The sequence below is a fragment of the Hyaena hyaena genome, unplaced genomic scaffold, assembly GCF_003009895.1.
Source record: "Hyaena hyaena isolate Hyena2069 unplaced genomic scaffold, ASM300989v1 scaffold_0, whole genome shotgun sequence".
Classification (NCBI taxonomy): domain Eukaryota; kingdom Metazoa; phylum Chordata; class Mammalia; order Carnivora; family Hyaenidae; genus Hyaena; species Hyaena hyaena.
The window spans coordinates 12,599,589-12,624,607 of NW_024080632.1; the positions used below are offsets into that span (position 1 = coordinate 12,599,589).

The following is a 25,019-nucleotide window of genomic DNA, read 5'->3' on the forward strand; positions in this document are numbered from 1 at the left end:
TTCCCCTGGTCTGGAATTGGCTTTCATCACTACCTCACCTGGAGGGTACTTATTCATCTTTTATCTTCAAGCATCATTTCTTCTGAGAAGCTTTCTCTGACCACCACCCCCCCTCCCCGCCCCCCAGCCCCACGCTGGTCAAAAGCTCGTTACACACATTTGCAGCACCATGCAGCATCTGCTTTAGCTGCATTTACATCTGTCTGTGTGATTATTTGAACAAGGTCCACCTCCTCTATCAGAGTGTAGCCCATGAGAATAAGGGTAAGGCTTCTTCTCCATTACATCCCCATGGTTTAGGCCTCTGCTTAGCACAAAGTGGTACTTAATAAATATCTGTTGTATGAAAATTAATAAAAGGAAACCTCCTTTAGAATGGAGTCAGGAGGCCAGAAAGGGGCACTCCCACAACCTACCACTCTGCATCAACTACAGACTCAAAAGGAAAAGATGAACCTTGCAGACCCAACAGGAAAAAGCACATACTTTACTAGCCCAGCAGACTGAAGAAAGATTTTTCTTCTCTGCCGGCAATAGCCCAGCCAATTAGAGACAGTGACAACTCAGCCAATGAACAGCCACTACACTTCAAACTCCCAGTTTACTCCAAGAGAAGTTTTGCGTATAGCAGCCCTCCTGACGCCCCCACCCCTCCCCTCTATAAAACAGTGTTCCACTCTTTTGTTCAGTGGACTTGACTATAGTTTTGCCATGGCTTATGTGTCCCAAACTGCAATTCTTTGCTATTGCCTGAATAAACCTATCTTGCAGGCAAAACAACAGGCTGTTTTATCTTTAAGAGTAACCATTAAATAACTAAGTAAAGAAACAAACGTCCTCCTCTAGGATGGGAGCTCGAGGCACCCTGGCCTCTGATGCTGGGTCAGAAGCAAGGGGTCCAGGAAACTTACGGTTCTCTTATCTGCACAGGTGCTGGCCAGGAAACCCAGCAGTAGCCCAAAGAGAGTAGGCAGGATCTCACGCAAGGTGCGAGGGGTATTAGAGACCACAATCTTCCAGACGTGCAGGGACGCCTGCCGCACAACCAGCTGGGTGTCTGAGCGGCCCATGTAGAGCCCTGCCAACACCCGGTTCCGCCGATCTACCCCCAGGGCAGTGATGATGGCCTGCAACAGTGGGAAAGAAGGGAGGACGCAGGGTGGTGAAGCCTCCACAGCGTGAGTGCCAAGGCACATCCCACAAGCGGAAACCAACTTAAGGCACGCACCTTGTTGGACTGGGCAGTTCCAAAGTTATCATCTTCAGAGGCAGTTTCTGTGGTCATCTTCCCGGTGACCCCTGAGATGTGGAAGAGGAGGTCCCCAAGGAGCTGAACAGAGCTAAACCTGAGGAGGATGCCAAGAACAGAGTCACACAGCCATGAGGGGCAATCTTGGGGCACAACTGAGCCCTGGGCAAAAAAGACACTGGAACGAAGGGCACCCAAATCATTCATGGTGGCTATCGTGGAATGAGAGAAGTTACAGACCATTTTCTTTCTTTTTTTTTTTTTTTTTTTTAAATTCTAAGAGAGAGAATGCGTGCACACACATGGGGGAGAGGGACAGAGAGAGACAAAGTATGTGTCTCAAGCAGGCTCCATGCTCAGCACCAAGCCTGATGTGGGACTTGATCGCACAACCCTGGAATCATGAGCTCAGACAAAATCAAGAGTCAGACATTCAACTGACAGAGCCACCTAGGTGCCCCTAAAAGATTTTTGTTTCTTTACACTTTCCCATGTTATTTTCTTCCCAAGTTTTCTATTAATGAAGATATATTACTCTAAGAATGAGAAAAATCAACATTTCTTAAAAGTATATGTGACAGTTTCTGTAATAAATAGTACAAGGAAGAGGGAATGTACAGAAAGAAGCCTTAATAGAAAATCAGGAATGCTGATCATCAGAAGGAGATCATCAGTAAGGAGAGGCCTAGAAGGATAAACTTTACTTCTCTTCACATTAAATTACGTATTATTGTTTTTAATGACTACAAAAATCATAGTCCTATTTGAGATGAAGATTCAAAAAAACCAGAAAGGGGCACCTGGATGGCTCAGTCAGTTAAGTGTCTGATTCTTGATTTCAACTCAGGTATGATTTCACAGTTTCCGAGTTCGAGCCCTGCATCAGGCTCTGCATTGACCTCGGAAGGCCTGCCTGGCATTCTTTCTCTCTCTCCCTATCTGCCCCTCCTCTGCTCATGCTCGCTTGCTCACTTGCTCTCTCTCTAAATAAACATTAAAAACATTTTTAATAAAAAATTAAAATTTTCACACAAACTGAAGGACTGAATAGAGCAAACTTTCAAAAGAGAATCAGAATAGAGACACTGCCACACAAAACTGGAGAGTCACACTGAATGGTTAAGAGCAAGGGTCTAGAGAAAGCTGAAAAAAGTTCTCACAACATTCTGCTCCTCGTTTCTCTGAGTTTCCAAAACGCAAAGCCAGGGCCACTGGGTCTTTCCTCCCGGGTCCTCACCTTATTCTCCAGAGATCGTCAAAGAGGCCTTGCTCCAGCTGGGGCAGCAGCAGGGCAATGGCCGTCTCGGCGTACATGGAAATGACCCGCTGGCCCGCACGCAAGGCGGTGTCCCGCACGAACTCATTCTCATCAGCAAGAGCCTGTGCATACAGAGTAGGTCAGCCAGGGCTGCTTCCCCCAAGGCACCAGTCCCAAAGGAAATGGGACTCCCGTAAGAGCAGGATGAGGATTCTTGCCTCCCAGTCCTAGCTGGCAAGGAGCCTGGACTCCAAGGAGAGCACATGCACCCTGCCCCCCCCAGTAATGCTACCCGCAGCATGGTCCCTGGTGCCTACTTTGAGGATACATGGGATGATGGGCCCCACATAAGGAGTGAACTTGTCCCCAAAGGTGATGGGCAGGTAATTGAACATCATGATATAGCCATCTCGGACGTGGGGTGCAATGTCCACTTTGCTGGCTGTAGCCACGATTTCTGGCATCAGCTTCTCCAACTTCTCCACCCCCAAGCCAGCCATGACCTCAGCCAACCCTGCAACAAAAGGACAGAATAAGTCCGCTGGCTCGGAGGGACCCTGGACGGTACTCCTAGTCTGGCCCCCGGACCTGCCCTGGCCTCACCTTGTGCAGCGCCCGAGCGATCCACAGAGCTCTGCTCATAGGTCAGCGTCTCCATCAGCCATGGCAGCAGGTCCTCAAAGCACGACTCCCCCATGCCCTTCACCATGGCCCCAAGAGCCTTGGCAGACACCGTCCGCACCTGTCAGGTAACCAAGAACCGAGATGGCTGGGTTGCAGCGGCTCAAAACCAGGTGCCCACACAGGAGCAGGGAGGGGCCCCTGGGGGTCTCCTTCCCTTTACCAAACAAATGCAAAAGCAGCTTATAGGGAATTCTCAGAAATCAATTTTCTGAGGAGGGGGCTAAAATAATGAGCTCCTGCCCGTTCTCTCCTCCCAGACTCACCTCAGGTACAGGGTCCAAAAGAGAGGCTTTCAGGCCAGGCGTCACGCTTGGCAGGTAAGGAGCCAAGTCCTGCAACAACATAAGAGGTGACTAGGGTGGAGGCCCGGCTCCTGCTTCCTCTGGGACCCATTCTGGTGTGGACGCCGACCTCGCCATTCTGCTGAGGAGAGCGCAGCAGGGCTGCTCCCACAGCCAACGGGGAAGGACAACTGGCAAGGAACCCCACTAACTGGTATGTTCGAGGCCCCAGGCAACCGCCCAGGAAACCTGTGAGGGATCCGAAGCCCACCCTCGATGGTTCGAGAGAACCCCCAACTAGAGTTCAATGTTCTTCCTCCTCCTGTCCTTGTCTCAGGACCAAGGCTTGTCCAGCCTCTGGAATCTAGGAAACTATTTCTGGCACTTTCCTTAAGAACAGTGTTATTATCTTCCCGTTCTTCACCTTAAAAGGTTTATGTCTCTTGGTATAGCATTCAGCTTTAGGGAACAGTTTTAAATATAGAAAAAGCCTTATGTTCACTGTAGCATCATTTAAAATAGCAGAAAACCTTGGGCAGTATAGGACCGACAACAGAATTACATAAGTTGTGGTATATACACTTGTCAGAATATTAAAGAACTATTCAAAAACCAGTTTTGTGAATAACTCACTGTAACTTAAAATTCAGCTTATGTTCACGAATATAATTTTTTTTAACGTAATAAAAAACATTAGCAGTAACTGTTTCAGTGTTGGAGGACTACGGATAAAATTTTTTGTTTCATCAATTTTCCCATTTCCCAAGTTCTCTAGGACCAACATGACTTGTCCACTTTATCTCTTGTGCCCATAGCCTCAGCAAGCAAACCATGGCTGTGGGAGACGGTGAGCTCACAAATGCAAGCCCCTGGGAGCAGGTAAACAAAGTAAATCTCCTGAACGAGGCTAATTTCCTCTAATTTGAAAGCTTTCAGAAGTAAAAGCCTGTGACAAGAATGGCAAGCAGTCAGAGCAGCAGCCACTTGGCCCACACAGGGCCAGGCTGGGCATTTCTCCCCACGCAGTCTGTAAAAGGGCCCAGGGATGGCCTCATCTGGGGGCTGAGCCAATAAGAAGTTAAACCACTGTGCTCTGCAAGATGCTCAGAGAACCTAGATTCCTCCCCCCCACCCCAAAATGGTCCATTTCATCCCCTAAACATAAATAGGGACCAAAAGCCCACACAGCCCTTTTGTGTCTACTGCAAACAAGGACTCTGTGCCCTAAACCAGCATCTACTGGTCTGTCCTGCACCGAGCGATCCACAGAGCTCTGCTCATAGGTCAGCATCTCCAGCCGGGCTGCTACCTTCTGGTCTGTCAGGGAGTACATGTTGCCAATAATCTGGGCTGCCATCTTCCGTGTGTCCGTGGAACGGTCCTGGAAGGCTCTCTGGACAATGGGCATGATGAGGGCCAAGGACGGGGCATCGATGAAGTGGACAAACTTGGTATCCAGCAGGGTCTGCAAGCACTTCTGGGTCTTCCTGGAGGGGTCTGTCAGGGCATCCAGCAGGACTGGGGCAATGGCTGCATGTCCAAACGAGAGAGAGGCTGGTCTGCACGAGTCTCAGGTGTGGCAAGCTGCCAAGTCCTCAGAACTACACGGGGTCAGAAGAGAAGGGAGTCCGGGGCCACCCCTCTTTGGAGCCCCACGAAGTCACCTTCGATGGAAGCCAGCCTGTTTACAAAGAGCAATCCCTGCTCCGCCAGGAAGAAAGTGGCAGCTGCCACCCCCGTGCACCAAGCAGCTTGATCTGGCACAGAGCTGCAGCCACAGTGCTGAGCCCCCACAGGAGCACGGCTCGGGCTCCACGGTGCCTGATCATGGAAGGGGCAGCCAGAGTGGTTTTGCAAAGGAAGTGTTTTGAGACACCAAATGCCCCAAGCCAGTGGTGGCAATGAAAGACACAATGCTCAGGGGAGTTAAGCCCGGATAAAACAAGCTCTCCAAGTCAGCACCATCAGCCTGGTACAAAAAATGCCAAGAGAAATACCTGGCTTATCTTTTCCACAAGCCTGCAGAATTCAACCACTGTCAACAATTTAAAAAAACAAACAAACAAAAAAAACACCTAACAACCCAATTAAAAAATAGTTAAAAGATTTTAAGAGTACTCCAAAGGAGATATGCAAATGGCCAATAAGCCCACAAAAAAAGATGTTCAACATCATTAGTCATTAGGGAAATGTAAATCAAAACCACAATGAGATGCCACTTCATACGCACTAGGGTGGCTATGACCAAAAAAGACAGACAATAACAGCATAGGCAAAGGGAACTCTCACTGCTCACTGCTGCTGGGAATGTCAAGTGGTCCAGCCACTTTGGAAAACAGTCTAGCAGTTCCTGAGAAAGGCAGACAGTTACCATATCATGACCCAGCAATTTCCATTCGTAGGTATCTAAGAGACCTGAACATGTCTAAAAAAACCACCATGCATGCAAATGTTCATAGCAGCATCATTTCAAACAGCCAATAAGCAGAAACAACCCAAATGTCCATCAGAAGATGACTTGATAAACAAAATGTGGTCTATCCACATGATGGATTATTGGGCCACTAAGACACCAAGCACTGACCCATGCTACAATATGGATGAACCTAAAAACATTATGCTAAGTTCAAGATGCTAGACACAAAGGGACAAACATGTATGATCCCACTATACAAGTGTCCACAATAGGCAAATGCAAAGAAACAGAAAGCAGATTACCGGTTCCCAGAGGCAGGGAAGGGAATGAAGAGTGAATGCTAACAGGTGTAGGACTTCTTTTTGGGATGAGTAAAATGCCATGGAACTAGACAGTGAGGATACTTACGTAATTTTGTGAATATACAAAAAAAAGCCACCAACTTGTACAAATTTTTAACAAATGATTTTAATATTATGCAAATCTTATCTTGATTAAAACAAAAAAAGACCCATGCTGGATTCCAAAACCAAAGCATTTCTCCTTTGATAGAGATCGAGACTGTTCTGAGCCTTAGGACTCCCCGAGGCTGTTGAACATTATAAGAAAACCAACAAAACTCAAGTGTACCTATTCATCTCTTACAGAACAAAAAACCACACAGAAAACATCATCTTCTGAATGAACAAAATCTCAGAACACCGGGATGAACTACACTGAACAATTACCTACATTCCACAGTAAAGCTTATAAATTCACAAGTAATGTGCTGGGCAAAGTGGCTGCTGGGTTTTGTTTCTAGAAATCAACCTCTTGCCATCACTTAATCAAGAACCATACTACAGGGGCACCTTGGTGGCTCAGTCAGTTGAGCATCTCTTGATTTTGGCTCAGGTCATGATCCCAGGGTCATGGCACTGGGCTGAGTGTGGAGCCTGCTGGGATTCTCTCCCTCTGCACCTCACCCCCGCAAGTGGGTGCTTTCTCTCTCTGAAGTAAATAAATTAAAAAAAAAAAAAAAAAAAGAACCACACTACAGAGCACAATTAAGGGAATAACCCTTCCCTTCTGTCACACATCTTCTGGAATGAGAAAGAATAGGAAGTTCCCAAAGAACATAGGATGCTGATGTGGTCCAGAGCATGACATTCAATTCTGTTGACTTCAGGTCAGGGCTCAGCTCAGTGCACAGGGCTCTTACAGTCAAGCTGCTTCTGAGCCCAGGACTCAGTTTCTCCATTTATGTAGTCAACAATGACAGCTCCAGACCTGGGGCAAAACTAACCACTTCCAAACTAATTCCCACTAACTGCTGTAGAAAAAGGGTTTCCCAGAATTTAGAGGTTATTTCAATGTGAGCATATCTGTCCTGAGAGGGCAAAGATCTTTGCTGAATGCCTGTTCCCTGCAGTGTCCAGGGATGGGAGGAGGAGCCAGGGACAGTGGGAGAAGCATACCCAGGATCTCCGGGTTCCTGATGACGGAGCCGATCTGCCTGAGCGCCTGCTGTCCGGCCTTCTGCACTTTGACATGGGAGTCAGTGAGCACCTCCGTAAGCTTGGGCACAATGTTGGGCAGGCAGGATGACAGCTGCTTGGGAGCACAGTAGGCCATTGCCCCAAGCAGTTCCACCGACCCTGCAGAAGGCAGACACAAGCCCGGCATGGAATCACTGAGCACAGGCCAGGGGACCACTGGTGTCAGCTGCCTGAGCAAGGGACAACCAGCCTGCCCCTCTGTAGACTGTGCTCAGGCAGTCCCCGGGGGGAGGGGCAGGGATGGAGGGTGGTGTGACTCCAGCAGAGCAAGCACAATGCTCCTGAGGCCCACCAAGCCCCAGGATTCTGGTGTCATGCAAGGCAGTACAGGGAAGAGAGGAGAGGGCAGGAGGGGGGAAGACCTGGCTGAGTCCCGGCAGTGGTCTACGGTCAATTCACTGAATTTGCTGGCCTAGTTTCTTTATCCACATGTGAAGAAACTCATTTAGATCTGTGATTTTTCAAACTGCAGGGCAAAGCCTGATGGACTAAGGAGGAGGCCGAGGGAAAGGCCAAGTAGGAGGGCCCCAGATCTTGACCCTGCCCAAACCAGAACGGCTCTGCTTGTATCTACTTTGCATATTTGGATGCCAGATAAGATTCTATTTTTATTTTTTATTTTTAAAAAAATTTTTTTTAACATTTATTCATTTTTGAGAGACTGAGAGAGACAGGACACAAGTAGGGGAGGGGCAGAGAGAGAGAGGGAGACACAGAATCTGAGGTATGCTCCAGGCTCTGAGCTGTCAGCACAGAACCCAGCATGGGGTTTGAACCCACGAACTGTGAGATCATGACCTGAGCTGAAGTTGGATGCCTACCCAACTGAGCCACCCAGATGCCCCAAGATTCTATTTTTAAAAAGAGTTTGGGGGCGCCTGGGTGGCTCAGTCAGTTAAGTGTCCGGCTTCGGCTCAGGTCATGATCTCACGGTTCATGGGTTTGAGCCCTGGGTTGGGCTCTGTGTTGACAGCTCAGAGCCTGGAGCCTGCTTCAGATTCTGTGTCTCCCTCCCTCTCTGACCTTCCCCTGCTCATGCTGCCTCTCTCTGTCAGAAATAAAAATAAAAACAAATATAAATAAATTAAATAAATAAATAAATAAAAAAGAGTTTAATGGGGGTAAAAAGCTTTAAAGTCACAGAAGTAGCCACAGACTAATTTTAAATCTCTGAGATTTCCTCACTTAGGGCTATGGTTCCTGCCAGAGGCCTGTTCTTTGCATGAAAGCGCACAAATTTCTGAAGGACTGAGCTGCATGATGGCTCAGAGGGTCTTGGCCTTGCCCGTGGGCTGGGAGCAAACATGCACAGGAAAGACCCCTGGACGGCTTCCTGGATCCCCACAAGGGCAGTCTTCAGAAAAGGAAGTTGGACAGAGACAGAGAAGGGAGCAGCCTTACCGGCTTTGGTCCTCCAGGATTCCTCCTCCAGTGCAGCCAGTAAGGAGGGGAGAACCAGCTTCACCCCATGAGCACTCAGGTTGCTCATCACAGCCTTGGCACAATCATCTGCAGCCTCAAGGGAGGAGAAAAGGCAATCAGGGGCCTCCTTGCCCAAGCAAGGGTCAAGGCCTGACAGCAGACTGAGTGTTCCCCCTGGTGACCAACACTTAATGGGGGTCTCCTGTGTCAGACCCTGTGCCCAGGCCTATAGACAGACACAGCTGAGGAGAGAGTGAGTTTCTCACCTCACAGAGTACTTTACTGGGAAGCAGAGGAGACCGGTGCCCAAGGTACAGACGGAGAAGCTCTGGCAGCGGGCCCTTCCACCGCCTCAGACCCTCGGCTGACTCACAGCCCGTGGCAGGCTGGCTGCCGACGGGTCTCATGTGCAGCCTCAGGACTTACCTCACGCACGTACTGGTTCCCATCCCCGAAGCACAGCAGCAGATGGGGCAGCACGTGAACCACATATGGCTCGAAGAGTTTCCCCAGCATGGTGCAGAGCATCTCAAAGGCAAAGAGGGCTCCTGGGGGAGAGGGCGGGACAGCTGGGAACAGACTGTGCGCTGGAGGCAGTCACAAGATAGCCTCCCTGCCACTTCGTCACCCTCTGGAGACAACCAAGGCAGCTGCAGGACTAAAGTGGCTGCCCTGTGAGGGAAGCGGCACCCTCTGCCTCCCCTAGAGCAGGGTTATGGCTGTGCAGAAAGGGGGCAAGAACAAGGGAGTGTCTGTCACTTCCTGGCACTAATAGCGAGTAAGGCCAATTCTCTCTCGCCTGATGGTGTCTGAGTAAGAAATAAAGTCCGGGCCACATCAGCAAGGACCAGATGGAACAGGTTACACAACCTGCCCCCTCAATAGCACTCACACAAACACCAGCTCTTCAGGGAGGAAGGAAAGGCCAGATAGATTCCTTCCTGTGGCAGCTGTGGGGACCGACTTCCCATACTGGGCAGCCCCAAGCTCAGAGACACTCACCCTCTCGCCGGCGGAAGTTCTTCTTATCCTGGATGGCATCGGTCAGCGCAGCCATCATTTCCTGCTGCTTTAGTGAGAGGATGCCCAGGCCCTTCACCAGGCCTGCCAGCCCGTAGGCGGCCCCTTTGCGCTCTGCGTACTTGTCTGACTCCAGCAGCTGCTGCATCAGCCTCTGGATCATTCCTCCTGCATCCTCTTTGATGGCTGGCACGAGAGGCGGCAAGCAGCTGGCCACAGATTCCTGCACCTACAGAAGGGGCCCACCTAGTCAGCACCACAGCTCGACTATGGCCGGTTCCTGGGAGCTGCCACAGTCCTACATGGCACCTCACCACGTGATGTCCCCAAGGCCCACCTCAGCCATTGCCTGACAACACAGGGCATCAGACAAGCGAATGGTGTTATACGCCCATGGATGACGCAGGCTCCCTCAGAGTGCGCACTACATCTGTCAGGCCTGGGCAGGTAAGAGAAAACTCCAGGGAGACTAAACCCGCTCGCAGAGAAAGATCCAGGGAGACATACGTTACGGTGTTCTTGAAAAATGGCCCAAGTTTTCTAACTTGTCAAAGGCACTGGGAATTCAGCTGGGCCTCACAGGGCCAGGCCCAGATTGAGTGGTACCAAAAGACACAATCAATTCTGTCTTCTAGCCACAGCTCAAAGTGTTGTGCCATCAGAAGCCCAGGCAGACCCTTTACAGGTGTGAGCTTCTGAATTTATTTTACCACCAATTTTGCAAAGCTGCAGATGACGAGAACATTCTGAATGATCCAAAATGCACTTGGATCACTTGGGAGGTGGGGGGAATACGTATATGTTTTCCAGAAAAGAAAATAACAATCCTCGCACGATGGCTTGGAGACTACATTCAAAAGCCCCGAAATGTGTAAGGAACACACAGAAGGTCAGAGAAAGCTCAGCAGACATCTTTTTTTTTTTTTTAAATCTTGACATCCCCAGTGCTGGATTCATACTAAGTGCAAAAAATGACTGTGAGTAAATAAGTAGAAAAAAATGAAAACATCTAGGACGCCTAAAGGAACAAAGTAACTCCCTCTCCAAGGGTGTTCTTGACCATAAACCATAAACCAGGCTGTCCTGAGACCGAGGATGACTCCTCACTGACAACTGGCCCTTCTGGACCCTGATGTCCAACTCGGCCCTAGCACCCAGATGCAAATCTGCAGTCAGTCCCAATTCCCCAACTGGCTTATGGGCTCCAGGCCAGGAGGCAGGTACCTGCTGGGAGGGGGTAGAGAGGGCGGCGATGAGCTTGGCAACAATGGGCTTCACTTTGGGGTCACTCTTGTCCAGATGCTTGGCCAGAGAGCCCATGAGGACCACCACACTCTGCCGCACAGCATCATAGCTGGCATCGTTGGGCGCATTCTTCAGGAACTCCTCGAACACTGGCAGTAGCGAGTTGACATTCTCCTGGAAAGCCAAGCCCACCAGAGCCTCGAGTTAAGCCTACAGGCTGCATCTGGGGATGATGGTCTCTGCCTCCAGGCCGAAGACCAAGTCTGGCTCTGGGACTGGCATCCTGACAAGCCAGTCAGCAATGCCAGCAGGTTCCCCAGTTTTCTGGCAGGAATACAGCAGACTTATAAGAATTTAACTAGGAATCTTTTTGGCTCAAAAAAAGAAAAATAAAATTTTCCATGGGGCCAATGGCCCATCAGGCCTCCTGACACTCAGCGTCCCTGTGTCACCACTGCTTAGCCCTGCCTCCTGCCCTGCCTGCTCCTCATCCCCTCAGCTGGCCGAGATCTTTTACCTTCCCATGGGTGTTGAGGGTTGCGAGGGCTGCATCCAACATGCACTTCCGGACATCTGGGTTTCTGTCATTGAGAGCGTCGGGGACAAAAAACTGAAAGAGGGGCTTCACCTGAGAGCTGTCCAAACACTGGGAGAGCTTGTTCAGGGCCAAAGCCAAGCCACACCTAGGAAAGAAGGGGGGAAGCCTATCAGGAGGCAAGGGCCGGCCAGGGGCCTCCTCTGCGGTGGAATCTTCCCCGGTCTGCCACAAGGAAAGGGAGCTTACGGCAGCTCCCTTTGGGTTACAGAGCACAACATGGAACCCACTGCCCAGCGCTTATCACCAGTCTACACGATTGTCTCAACAACCCATGTGGCAAAGGGAGACCTGCCATCTGCCCACAGTTTACCTCCCTCCAGGGCAACCTTGGGCACAGACAAGCTCTGCCTCTATTTCCCACACCTATGAGTACAATGCCCACCCTTCTACCTCCACGGCAGGCTGCAGGAGGGGAGAGGTAAGGGAATCAGAGGTAAAGGCACTTGGAAGTGAACATACTATCCTTTTCAGCTACAGAGCAGTGAGAAGGTCCCCAGGGACCTCTGAGGAAATAGAGGCCTGGAGGAAAGGAGAAACATGCCAAAGTCAAGTCCAGGAGGAGCCAGGACTTGAACTGAGGTCTGACTCAGAGAGAGGTCTTGCCCTTTCCTTCCACTGTCCCATTACTCCATGCTGCCTCCTCTCGGCACCCAACCCACTCAACCTGAGATATCTCAGAAAGCTCTGAGTGGAACAAGACTGTAATGTCCGCTATACCTGGCTTCCCACTGATCTGGAGGAGATTCGGAGATAACTCGTCCCAAAGCATCCAGCACTGGGGGTGGCCGCTGCAAAAGACAGGCTGATAAATGCACTGCCATGCTGTCTCCAGTCAAGCCAGGCAGGCCAGCCACCTGGCCATGAGGTGGGAGATCAGTCACAGCCACCCTGGGTCACAGTGTGCTCCAAGACTCCTGTCTGGAGCGGGTCAGAGGCCAAGCAGAGTCCAAGCCACTCTCACATGGCCCAGCCCACAGCAGGGTGCACAGGCCACTCACATAGAGCTTCTCCTGGTAAATCTCCATGAGCCTGCCCATAACCTCTGCCGCCTGCCGCTGGTACCGTGCCACAGCCTGGGAGAGGGCTTCGGCCCCGGCCTGCCTCACAGCTGCCTCATGATAGATGACATCGTCGATCAGCAAAGAGCAGAGGTCTGGCTGTAGATCTAGGTTCATCGTCGACCAGAGCCTGTAGATGGGGGCGGGGGGGGGGGGGGGGGGGGGGGGGGGGGGGGTAGGGGGCTGGTCAGACAAGGATTTGTAGCATCTACCCCATCAAACCCGACCACCCAGCCCTTCTCTTGCTGTAGGCTGAGCTCTCTGGGCCCAGTTATTTTCCTGAGGGAAGAGAGAACAGAGCAGGAAAAAACAAGACAATCTTCCAGTGGCACTCACCTCTCAGCCAGCTTCCGGATCTCTTCCTCCTTGTCAAACTTGACCACCCAGAGCCTCCGTAGAAGGTTAAGGCCATTCTTCTCGTCAGTATCAGGTGCTGGCAACACCATGTGGAGTTCCATCAGCCCCTGAGAGGGGGTGGGATGGGACCAGGTGAGGCTCGACTTTTGGCCAGAGCCTCTTCACCCACTAAGACTATACTATAGCCACCAGCTACACATGGGTCTTCAAAGTTAAATCAATTAAAATTAACTCTAAGCTCCTCAGTCACACCAGCCATATTTTAAGTGCTCAACAGCCACACGTGTTGGCTAGTGGCTGTCACACCAAACAGCACAGATACATAATTTTCCCATCACTGCAGAAAGTGCCACTGGACAGCACCATGCTAGGGAGGGCCAAGAATCAGTTCAACTCATGAGCTGCTCTGTCTCTTCAAACAGCTTTCCCTTTGTGAAATGATGGGCATGTAAGGATAGAATCTTTTTCACCATAAAATTTAAAAACTCTCAATGTGCAAGACAAACCTCAGAAAAAAGACATTCCTTTTGTTTTCTCTTTGAGAAAAATTTTCCACACCACTGTTATTTTCCACATCTTGCCAAGAGCCAGTGAAAACTCTGTCACAGATCAATAGCAAGAGGCTGCAGACTGGCATCAGGAAGCCCTGTCTCATACTCCAAAGGGATCCTTTAGTCTGTGTTCCAAAAGCACCAAGAAAAGCCCAAGTACAAGGTGATGAGTTGAAAAAACAGGGGCGCCTGAGTGGCTCAAGTCAGTTAGGCATCCACCTCTGGATTACGGCTCAGGTCAGGATCTCACGGTTTGGTCGTGCGGAACCTGCTTGGGGTTCTCTCTCTCCCTGTGTCTCTGCCCCTCCCCTGCGTGTGCACACATGCATGCTCTCTCTCCAAAAGAAATAAAAAACTTAAAAAAAGAAAAAAACTAATCCTCTGAGTTTTCTCTGTCTATAAAAGTAGCAAGATCCACATTCCATTTTACAAATCTGGTCAAGTCTTCCAAGGTAAAGAAAAACATGGCCAGTGACACACTGGGACAGCTACTTTGTTGTTCCCTTCCCAGAATGACCCTGACCCACTCTATGACCTCTTTTCTTTGCCTCCAGGACACACTGGTGCAGATATGAGGCATTTCCCATCATTTGAAACTATGTCCCTTGTACAGTTCAAATGCTTGCACTGAGAGACAAGGCATACCCCAGCGACCCCGCAAGGGACTGGGCACGCACCCGGAGCGCGGTGTCCCGCACACTGGCACAAGGGGACTGTAAGGCACAGAGCAGCACGTCCACTTCCTCTTGCTCCGCAAAGGCACAGCCCTCCTCACCACTGCTGCTGGCACACAGGGTGGTCAGGGTGTCTGCAGCCAGAACCTAAGGAGGACATGGATGCGCTGGGCTCAGTCCACCAAATCATTTACTTCTGTGGGGTCAGACAGGAGGCCGGGGGATGGGCTGAGGTGCCCACAGAGGGATCTGAACTGAGGACACCCACCCCAAGCCCCTAGACCAGGCTAATGCAGGCCCCATGCAGAATATTCAGGCTGGCCGTAACTATCTCAGGATATTCAGGCTGGCTCTCTAAAACAGGCTTTTAACTTGAATCCAGAAGTGAGGTATAAGAAAGAGAACCAGGATTCAACCCCAAGCACGGGAAACTGAACTCAGGGTCACAAAATGAGTTGAGGCAATAGCCAACTGAAAACCAGATCACCTGCAGGCGGGGAGAGCCTGTCCCGATCACCCAAGTCAGAAGGCGCAGCATGGCCACGCGAGGCAGCAGCTCCGGGCCATTCTAAGAGAGAAACGCAGGGAAGTCAGGGTGAGGCCCTGGGGAAGGTATGTAACCACACCTAGGGGCACAAACGGCAGCATCCTCTCACCCACAGGGTAACATTCTGGGTCATAAGGCCTATTCCACTCTAGAAACCCTGTCAGGCTTACCAGTAACTCCACGGGAGCCACCCCAGTAGGCCACCATCCTCAGGGACTCAAAACAAGTACATTCTGAAACGTACTTTAAGTGTGTAGAACATGAAGTATAGATGGCCCATTTAACTTTACAAGTAGTACAGAAATGCAGAATGAAATGGAATGGGATACTATTCATTTACCCATTATCAGCAAGGTGAATTACTCTCTGAGGCCGCATTAGAGAGGACCTCTTGGTGAGGGTCTAGCTCAGAACACTCCACATAACTTGGCAATTCCACCCCCAAGAATGTGTCCTATGGAAATGCTCATGGGGGTGCACAGGGTCATATGCGCACAAGGGGGCATACCGCAGTGCTGTTCAAACTAGGGAAAGGATCTATCAACAGGAAGAGTTCTTTGAAACACGGTGCACCCACAGCACAGAACCCTATGCAGCCTGTGAAGCCACTGGCATAAAGACTGGAGTATATGGTCATATGGAAAGAAGCCATTGCCTGCGGGGGGCAGTATTTGGGGGAGGGGGGCTTCTGTGTTCTTGGAATTTTTAAACATATGCATGCTTTACTTTGGCACATTTTCAGAACATAGTATGTTAAAAAGAAAACCCTTGGGGTGCCTGGGTGGCTTAGTCGGTTAAGCGTCCGACTTTCGCTTAGGTCATGATCTCGTGGTTCGTGGGTTCGAGCTCCGCATCGGGCTCTGTGCTGACTGCCAGCTCAGAGCCTGGAGCCTGTTTCAGTCTGTGACTCCCTCTCTCTCTGACCCTCCCCTGCTCACGCTGTCTCTCTCTCTCTCCTAGAAATAAATAAAAACATTAAAAAAAAAAAATTAAAAAAAATAAAAAGGAAACCCTTCAGTGAATGAAGTCCAATCTCATAATCACAAGCAAAGTCAAAGGCAGAGTGGTATTATCTTCTAAGTTAGAAAAAAAACTAACAAAATAGGGGCAGCTGGGTGGCTCGTTGATTAAGCGCCTAACTCTTGATTTTGGCTCAGGTCATGATCTTGTGGGTTTGTGGGTTCGAGCCCTGTGTTGGGCTCTGTGCTGCCGGCATGGAGCCTGCTTGGGATTCTTTCTCTCTTCCTCTACTTCTGCCCCCTGTCTGCTCACAGGCTTTCTCTCTCAAAATAAACAAACATTAAAAAAAAAAAAAAAAAAACTAACAAAATAAAGTGATAAAAAAAATCCTTTAACTTCTCCAAGTCAGAAACTCTCAGGAGACCCACAAGCTGCTTTGAGGCCATGAGTGCTGCACTAAAGAGAACATCTGGGTTCTCCTCACCAATGGCTGCTGCAGTAGGTATATACACATACTCTACTACCGCACCAAAACCAGGGACAGGCCAACAGGTGTAGAGAGCCTCTGCCTCCCTGACCCGCCCCAAGCCAAGGGTAGAGTCGAGCTCCCCTGCCCACCTCATCCACGCGCCCCGGGGGATTGCTAGGTGAGGCCCTGAGCTGGGCGTGGACAGTGAGGATCTGAAGAATCTGGGCCATGCGCTCCTCCTCCTCCTCGCTGTGGTGGGGCATCTCAGTCAGCACCATCTTTAGAAATGGGAAGACCAAGGAGAAGGCTGGCGCAGACAGGGGCGCGGCATCTGTGGGAGCAAGCAGCAGACACAATCTTGCAGGCATCTGCAGAGCTGCTGCTTCAGTTTCCATCCTCCAGGTGAGCAGGCAGGGGGTAAAAGAGGCTAGAGGCTCCCTCTGACACCCAGAAGCACAGGATACGACAGCAGAGACGACAGCTGGTAGCCTGGCTCTGCAGCCCATGCTGCTCCCATCCCAAACACTGTCCAGTTCCAGGATGAAAGGTAAAACACACAAGTAGATTCCAGTGACAAGAAGGAGGCTCCCAAGGGGAGTGAGGGGCGTGTCACAGCAACTCACAGAATACGAGGACTCAAATTCTCCATCTGGTGTAACCCCCCACTTTTCAGAGGAGGAAACGAAGGCCAGGAAGGGAAGTGACTCACTCAAGGCCACAGCCCCACAGTGTCGGGGGACACTGAGGCCCACGCACTCACTGCACCGGCATATACCGCCTCGTGCCCGCTGCCCTTACCTGCCCTATTCCTCACCTGGCTCGCCCTTGCCCACCCTGCTGGTGATGGTGTGGCTATGCAGCAGGGTCACCGCCCTCTTCACGGCCACCGACAGCTCTTCCTGGCACCATGACTTATCCAGGGCACACTCTGGCTTCAGCAGGCGTAAAGTCACATGGCTCACCAAAGTGCCTGTGTCCAACAGAAGGGACCCACAGGGGATGACCAATACAAAGACACAGAATCTGGCCTGGGCACAAACCAGGGACCCCAGGTAGAGGTGTCTTATCCCTAATCCCTAGTTCTGCTATGCCACACCTAATTTCTCATTTCACCTTCACAGCAGCATGGAGGCATGGGGGGTGAAGACAGTGCACGTAGGCAGGCAGAAGCTATCCTTCTCACACTAAGAAGTTAAAAGTCTGAGCAACCCAGGGCTGTTCAGAAAGGGTAAAGCTCTACCCATTTGGAGCTCCCACCTTCCACGTAATAAGCCCAGCCAGCCAGTAATAGTTTTGGCAGGCTCCATAAGCAGCCCCAACTAAGTTTTCCTGTCAGAACTGTTTCCAGATTCTCGCCTCACCGGGAGAAACATACCCTTTAAGCGAGAAAGTCTGCTTACGGCCATTAACCCACAAAAGTGAGGCCACTGTAACACCCAGCCACCCTACCTGGTCTTTGTATCTCCATAGCTAACAAAAAGCTAAGGGTCACAGAGACCACTCATCACAGACATGTGGCTGCTCGGGAGCTCTTGAGCCACATGACCAGCCACATGGCACCAAACCAACCTCACTGCCACTGAATTTCTTATTAGTTTTAAAACTGTTACAGAAAGACCACATTGACTAGTGTTTAAAACTCTGTACTCAGAATGAAGGCACCAACAGACACAAAACAGGAGGGAGGAGGGAGCTCCATGTCCCTCCCTCCCAAGGATGTGCGGCTTGGGGTCCCAAGGCTGCTTCCCTAGGGAAACAGAAGTCAGCAGCCTAGACCACTGTGTGCCTCCCCATAGGCACTCAGGGGCACCCCCGCCCGGACCTGTCCCAGGCCCCGCCCACAGCCAGCCAATAAGAACTAACCCAAAGCCTTGAGCCTAGGGGGCATGACGCAGGCAGCCAAGGACAGGAAAGGGTTCTTGATCCTGGGAGCAGCCAAGGGAGATTTCAGCAAGGGCAGGAAAGAGTCGACCAAAACAGGGATATACTGGGTCAGGCCAGATGGGTTCTTGGCCAGGATGGTGTCCAACAGGCCCAGCACCGCCTCCAGCTCACCGTCCAGCTGCAAGCAGAGTTGGCCGAGGAGGCAGGTCAGCAGCGCCTGTCCCGAACAGCAAGGAACAGGTCTGGTCTGTGGCGGCAGCAGCCACCTACCTCCTGCAGCCGCCTCCGGACCTGCGCCTCCTTGTCCAGCTGGGCTTGCAGCATCTCCTTCTGCTTACTGGTCAGCTGCACCTCCTCTTTTATGCCTTTCTTCTTCTTTATCTCCTAAAGGCAACAAGCAAACCAATTCCATCTCCAGGGAACAGATTCCCTTCTTATCACAGAGCAGGGGGCGAGATCTGCCCCACAGTCAGCATCATGCCAGCCCTAAGTCTGTGGCCTGGGCCCCCAAACCCACCATGTGGCCTCCCCCACAAAGTCCACAGAGTCCACAGCCACCTGGTTTCCAGAGGATGCAGACAGCGGTAGAGAAGTAATTTCTTATTAGATTCTCTATTGACAAAGGCAGGAAGAACCTTTAATACCTTAGATAAATGAATAGTCCCTCAGTGAGCTGGGAAGAGTATCCTAACCATGCAGCTTCAGATTCTAAACCTTAGCCTCCCTCCCACAGATGCCCTCCCCTAGTATAAGCTGGAGCCTGGAAAAGGCCGAGAAATCACTCATTCGTTCAACAAGCATTTATTGAGCACCTCCATTGTGCCAGGCACTGCTCTAGATGCTGGGGATACTGCGGGGAAGATGATCAAGTCCCTGCCCTCACGGGGCTCACACTCTAGTGGGGGGAGATGAGCAATGAACATGAACAGGATGACGACTTGAGAGCAGGATGAAGGTTATAAATGAAGAAATTAAATACGATACACAGTAAGAGGGGAGAGGGGTGGGGTCTACTCTGGACTGGGTGGGCAGGGTGGTCACCTCCCTGGGACGGGAACAAGGGAGCCAAGATGTGGTATAGGGCCCAGTCTGGTACAGGGCCCTGCTCCTGTCAGAACCGGCTCTATTAGCAAGCTAAATACACAATCCCCAAAGGCCACACAGCGCCAGGCCTCATGCATGCTCTCAGGACTAAAGATGGGTCCCAGCTTCTAGGAGGTGGGGTGACAGGCATGGAATCAAGCCACACCACTTAGTGGGAGAAAGGTAGGAACTGCCGCTCAGCAGAAAGAGAATTTTTGTTTTCCTTGCGTTGGGGGTAGAGAAAGCTAAAGAAAGGGTAAGAGTGTGGTGGGGGGACCCAGGACTGGTGGAGGGGTCAGAGGACTGTGCCACGGGCCTCAGGATGACCCCAGGGAACAGTATACACAAAGCAGGGAAAGGCGCCTGACTGAGGCCAAGAAGCTTGGCAGCCACCTCACGAGTAATGTTTCCATGTACTCACCTCCTTGAGCTCCAGCTCAATGATCTGTTCCTTAAAGGAATAAGCTTTGTTCTCTCGCTTCATGTTGGCTTTCTTTATGCTGTCCTGCTGGGCACTGAAACATCAAAGCAGGTGATCAGCCAGCTCCAAAACGGCCACCAAGTCCTTCAGCCTCCTGCCAGTCATGAAACCCCAGCCAGCTTAGAAGTTGTATGCACCAGGAAAGACCAGAGACTTGAAATGCTCTTGTGTCCCAAGTCTAAGCACGTGCCTGGAACAGAGCAGTACTTGTCCAACGAAGGGGTAAGTGGTTTAATTGATTCCCCGCAACAGCCCTATAACGAGGCCTCTCTTACAGGTAAGAAAACTAAGTCATGGGGCAACTGAGCCCGAGTGGGGGCTCACCTCTGGATGATAGACTTGTCATACAGCTCCCCAGCAGGGGTCTGCATAATGGCAAACTCCTCCCGTGTCACCTGGCGTAGTGCAGGGTTCTGCACGGAGGCAGTGATGGTGCTGATGAGCTGTGGGAGGACCCGGTCCGGGGACAGGACGGAGAGGGAGCCCATGGCATTCATGGAAGACTGTCAGACAGAGAGACACGATCAGGGTGCACCAAGGCAGGCACTGGACAGGGGTCCCGCCATGCCTAAATGCCCTGGCTATCGGCTCTCCTTGCCACTGTCTCCTCTTTCGGAGCACTGCCCACCAGCGTAGACAGTGGGAGTGTGTGCCTGCCTTCCCAGCAAGCATTTCCCACTTGGTCTGGGACTAGCACCCTGACCGGGTGACACACTCCTCTACTCTCAATCTTTGTGGTGCAGGTGGAGCTGCTCCCACCTTTTCCAGAGGTGGGCATGTGACAGAGCCCAAAAGGACAGGCTCAGAAGTAAGCACAGGACCCAAATCAGGTCAAGGGACAGTGAGACCCCATTCCAGTTTAAATGATTGGAAAATGCAAGCTTTTCCCACTTGGGTTGATGGGGCCAAGCGCTAAGCCTGGAAGTGCGTCACCTGCCCCACTACCAAGGAGGAGGAGACTGTTGGGAGAATGAAGCCCCCATCATGAAGAGCAGAGACGAGACATAGATAGAAGAGACGGAGAGATGGACAGAGAGAAAGAGACATCACCTACAGTGTCCTGAAGATAACATCTGAGTCCCCATGGCCAGCGTCATGCAGAGCCAGTCATATCCTGTGACTCAGCAGTTAGAAGAGGCAGGAAGCTCCCTCTTGTGCTTAAACCACATTTGCATTCTCTGTCACTTGCAACCCAAGGGTCCAAGGCCACATTTCACCACACCTGCACCTCTTTCATTGAATCCTCTCCCTCACACTCTGACCTAAGGCCAGAACTAGTCCATATGCCAATCACCTGGTTCAGGGGACTCTGCGTGGTGATCCTAGGGATGATCTGATCCAGGTGCCTGGTGATGAAGGCTTCCAGGTCGATCTTCATCCTGGCGAGGAGTGCTGGCCAGAGTCCAGACTGCACTGCCACTGAAGGGAAGGGGAGCAATTTAAGGTCTTCTGCCCAGCCTACCTTCATCCTGCCCAACAGAGTCCCTGCCCCTCCCAAACCCTCCCCAGGCACAGACCTAAGGATGGGTGGTGTGAGATGATCAGCATCTCCTGGGCCAGCTGTTCAGTGTTGGTGATGTCACCCTCCAGTCCTGGCACCCCAGAGATGACACAAAGAGCTTCCTGCAGGACCCTTGGAGGTACATAGGTCTTGCCTGTCTCAGTCACCTCCCCAGCATCAGTCACCAGAGCCTCTAAGGGTAGCACCTACAAGGAAAGAACTCATGAGCCCCACTGCTCAGCGCCCTATGCAGGCCTGGCACACAAGAGACAAAGATGCCAGGGGCACAGCTGCCTTTCCCACATGGTGTTCTCCGGGGCTCCTGCCACAGTGGAGATATGCCCAGCTCCCTGCAGGGGACCCGCAGGCTGTGAGAAGTGCCTGGAAGGAGGAAGCACAAGTGACTCTGCACCTAAAAAGCCCATGGGGAGAAAGGCAGCCACAGAAATTCGTCCAGGAGACCCAGCCAAAGACCACAAATCTGTCACTGGCCCATATCCCTGAAGTGGGATTAGGGAGGGAGGGACACGGAGCACAACACTGAAAGGGGACCTAGTCTGTGGGGTCTACTCTCACTTCGGCCACCCACTGGCACTGGGCAGTCATTTCAGCTGCTGGAATCCTGGACAATTCATATAAAATAAGGATATTTAGCCTGGGTTTTTTTTGTTTTTTTTTTTGAGACAGAGAGAGAGAAAGAATGCATGAGCAGGGGAAGAGGGTAAAGGGAGAGAGAATCTTAAGCAGGCTCCATGCTCAGTGCAAAACCCAATGCAGGGCTTGATCGCATGGCCCTCAGATCATGACCCAAGCCGAGATCGAGAGCCAGATCCTCAACTGACTGAGCCACCCAAGTGCCCCATAGCCTACCTGCCTTGTAACAGCAGTGTGAAAATAGCAAAAGAGAGAATGAGTTGCAAATGCTCTAAAAATTATAAACTGCTTTAAAAAAAATACCGTGTTATTCCATAATTCAGTGATAAAAAGATTGAAGTAGATGTCATAATTCTGACAAGAAAAGCATCTCTGAGAAGAAAAATTATATGAAATAAAATGTGATCAGAGGGCAGGGCAGGAGATTCTGGGGTCACACAAGTGTCTCACTGAGAACAGCACAGGAAGAGACCAGGGAACTCCTGTGGAATAACTGGGGTGGGCTAAGTGGGTCAGTGAGCCCCGGGTCTGGACCCCAGCTGCCCTCACCTTGTGAGAACTGAGGACAGCCTTCAGCTCCTCCAGGAGTCCAAATGCCAGCTTAAAGCCCCCGAGAGAGGACAGCAGCTTCCGGACCGTGTGCTGGGCCTGCCTGCGCACACGCCAGGTGCGGCTCAGGAGCACGGCCACCAGAGCCCGATGGTACTGCCTGCAAGAACAAGGATGTAGCACCCTGGGGAGGGCGGATGTGGGCTCTCCGCAGCCAGCCCTCCCACTCAGCGCACACGCTGTTTCTCAGGCTCCTGCCTTGGTCTGCCCCGTGGGGGCCGAGGGAAAAGGTAAACAAGCCTCACGTACTGAACTTTGTTGCCCGTGAGTCTATGCGGGTGGTCAAGGAAAAGTCTCTCTGTCAGATGCAGCACAGTGCACAGGGCTAGGGGAGACAAACAGCAGAAGTGTTTTTAAAATACAAAACACATCCAGAAAGAACTGAAAAGACCCGGAAAATGAACACCAAAATGTAAATGTGATCATCACTGGATCTGAAGTTCCTTTTTTGCTGACAACATACACATGTATTTTGGACTGATTAAAAATATTACGCTCCATTCTAATTAAAAATTACTATGCAGTTCTAAAAAAGAGGATGAGGACACTCACATGCTGAAGTAGAACGGCTGCCAAGTCTACAAAGCACAACGTGCATGACAGACACGCTACCATTTGTGTAACAAAAGCGAAGAACTAACACAGAAGGACATTTGCCGGTATCAGTATAAAATATCAAGGATACACAGGACCGGATATAATTGGTTCTTCGCGGCCCGGGACTCTGGGTGGCCAGGGGTCAAAGCAGCAGTGTCATTTTCAAGGCAGGCCCTCTTGGATCTTTTATTTTTGAATTCTGTGACTCTATTGCCTATACAAGAACTAACTTTTTTTTTTTTTTAAATCACGAAGTGACTAACAGTTTCAGCTCGTTAATAATTAGATGTTGTGATTTGTGAATCAAAAGACTTTTCAAATCACTGATTAGCAGCAGACACCCCTAACGCAACCTAGAATTTTAAACCTACATTTAAAGATCAACTGTTCCTTCTCTGCCGGGAGAGAAACCAGTAGTTTTGTGTCTCCTGGTGGAGGGAGTGCAGCCAGCCACGCTCCACCAGAGCTCCTCAGCTGCCTTGTAATACAAGAAAACCTCTGAGACAGCACCAATTACCCAATCAGCTATAATTACACCTAATATCGCAGCCCCACAACCATGAGCGCTCTGTCTCCACAAATCTACCAACTCCCCCATTCCCCAGCCTTCCAAGCCCCACAGGGGTGCATTCATTCCCAGGGCGCTGACAGCCCAGCTGCTGACCACCGCACTCTGGTCCAGGTTTTCCCTTAGCTGACTGGTCGAGACAACAGGCAGTCTGGGAAGGGTCCTCTTTGAAGACCCACCAGAGAGACTCGGGCCCAACCTTGAGTTCAAGAAAGTTCAACTAAGTCACTCACCATCCTCTGAAGCCATGAGCAGGAATTTCTCAGAAGTGAAAATCTGCTTCTTCTCATCTACAACGAGCTGCCAGAAACCACTCAGCTTGGCCTCTGCAAGAAACAAAAGGTCACTCCATGACATAGCTCACTCCATCTGCCAGGACCCGGCCCCTCCATCCTGAAGCTGCTGGGGCCAGCTGTGTGGACAGACCCTCCTCTGCAGCAGGCAGCAATGTTCCCCTGGCACGGATGGGCCGCTCCTAGCCTCGCTGCCAACCCCCTCCCCATCCTGAGAACGAACCAGTCCTTCTGGTGTCACTGCCTATGTGAAAACCATCTGCTGCCTACAGAAGCCCAGGTAAACATCTCCCACCTGAAGTCCCACCTACTCCAGGTGCCAGGCTGAAATACCTGACGTTCACGCATCATGCCTTCCCTGGCTGAGGCTGATCTGAACTCACACCCTTCCAGCTGGTGAAATCCTTCCTTCAGGACCCTAGTCCAAAGGCTCCTTCGTGAAGCCTTTCCTGACAGCCAGCACCTAAACTAAAAGGAATTTCGAAACTGCTCCAATGCCACATTTTGCCTGAAACAACGGACATACTTTTGCATCTCCTCTCTCTCACTAGAGTAAAGCAGCTTAAAATTTGCAGAAGCGCAGTCATGTTCATCTTTGCCTTCCTGCCAAGGCAGCGTGGGGCTCTGGCATTTACACAGATGGCACCCAATGGTATAGGAGAAGAGCCGAACTCCACTTCTAACCACAGGAATAAGTTCACATATGTTGGCAGGCAGAGTAGGACATGCACTCAAGCAATCATGAAATACCAGGGAGCCACAAAAAGAAAGGGAAAGCTCTTTTGATTGTACCAATTTGGAATCTTTTCCAAGACATGTTCAGTATATAATATGACCTATATATACACACACACGTATATATATTAATACGTCAGAGGAACCTGGGTGGCTCAGTTGGTTAAGCATCTGACTTCAGCTCAGGTCATGATCTCACAGTTTGTGAGTTCGAGCCCCACACCAGCTCAGAGCCCGGAGCCTGTTTCTTTTTTTTTTTTTTTTTATTCCGGGGGGGGGGCGGGGAG

At 50.9% G+C, this 25,019-nt stretch overlaps 1 protein-coding gene across 2 annotated transcripts in view; it reads right to left on the reverse strand.

Moving 5' to 3' along the window:
• Positions 1–25,019, reverse strand: part of GCN1 (GCN1 activator of EIF2AK4) — a 59,889-nt gene that overhangs the window by 14,585 nt on the left and 20,285 nt on the right. For both annotated transcript variants that reach the window (XR_005528333.1, XM_039231553.1), the window contains exons 16-44: positions 23,938–24,030; positions 22,789–22,864; positions 22,480–22,639; positions 21,293–21,482; positions 21,070–21,194; positions 20,100–20,278; positions 19,716–19,809; positions 18,482–18,595; positions 18,191–18,389; positions 17,142–17,297; positions 16,477–16,658; positions 14,839–14,919; positions 14,355–14,498; positions 13,106–13,233; positions 12,710–12,899; positions 12,429–12,499; positions 11,631–11,796; positions 11,093–11,287; positions 9,851–10,097; positions 9,275–9,396; positions 8,828–8,942; positions 7,346–7,525; positions 4,782–5,002; positions 3,455–3,523; positions 3,111–3,249; positions 2,825–3,021; positions 2,487–2,629; positions 1,229–1,346; positions 912–1,127 (exon numbers count right to left, since the gene is read on the reverse strand). Coding sequence is in view for 1 of the 2 variants with exons in the window: in XM_039231553.1 (XP_039087484.1) it covers positions 912–1,127; positions 1,229–1,346; positions 2,487–2,629; positions 2,825–3,021; positions 3,111–3,249; positions 3,455–3,523; positions 4,782–5,002; positions 7,346–7,525; positions 8,828–8,942; positions 9,275–9,396; positions 9,851–10,097; positions 11,093–11,287; positions 11,631–11,796; positions 12,429–12,499; positions 12,710–12,899; positions 13,106–13,233; positions 14,355–14,498; positions 14,839–14,919; positions 16,477–16,658; positions 17,142–17,297; positions 18,191–18,389; positions 18,482–18,595; positions 19,716–19,809; positions 20,100–20,278; positions 21,070–21,194; positions 21,293–21,482; positions 22,480–22,639; positions 22,789–22,864; positions 23,938–24,030 (4,310 nt within the window). In the remaining variant the exon portion in view is untranslated. The remainder of the gene's footprint in view (positions 1–911; positions 1,128–1,228; positions 1,347–2,486; positions 2,630–2,824; positions 3,022–3,110; positions 3,250–3,454; positions 3,524–4,781; positions 5,003–7,345; positions 7,526–8,827; positions 8,943–9,274; positions 9,397–9,850; positions 10,098–11,092; positions 11,288–11,630; positions 11,797–12,428; positions 12,500–12,709; positions 12,900–13,105; positions 13,234–14,354; positions 14,499–14,838; positions 14,920–16,476; positions 16,659–17,141; positions 17,298–18,190; positions 18,390–18,481; positions 18,596–19,715; positions 19,810–20,099; positions 20,279–21,069; positions 21,195–21,292; positions 21,483–22,479; positions 22,640–22,788; positions 22,865–23,937; positions 24,031–25,019) is intronic.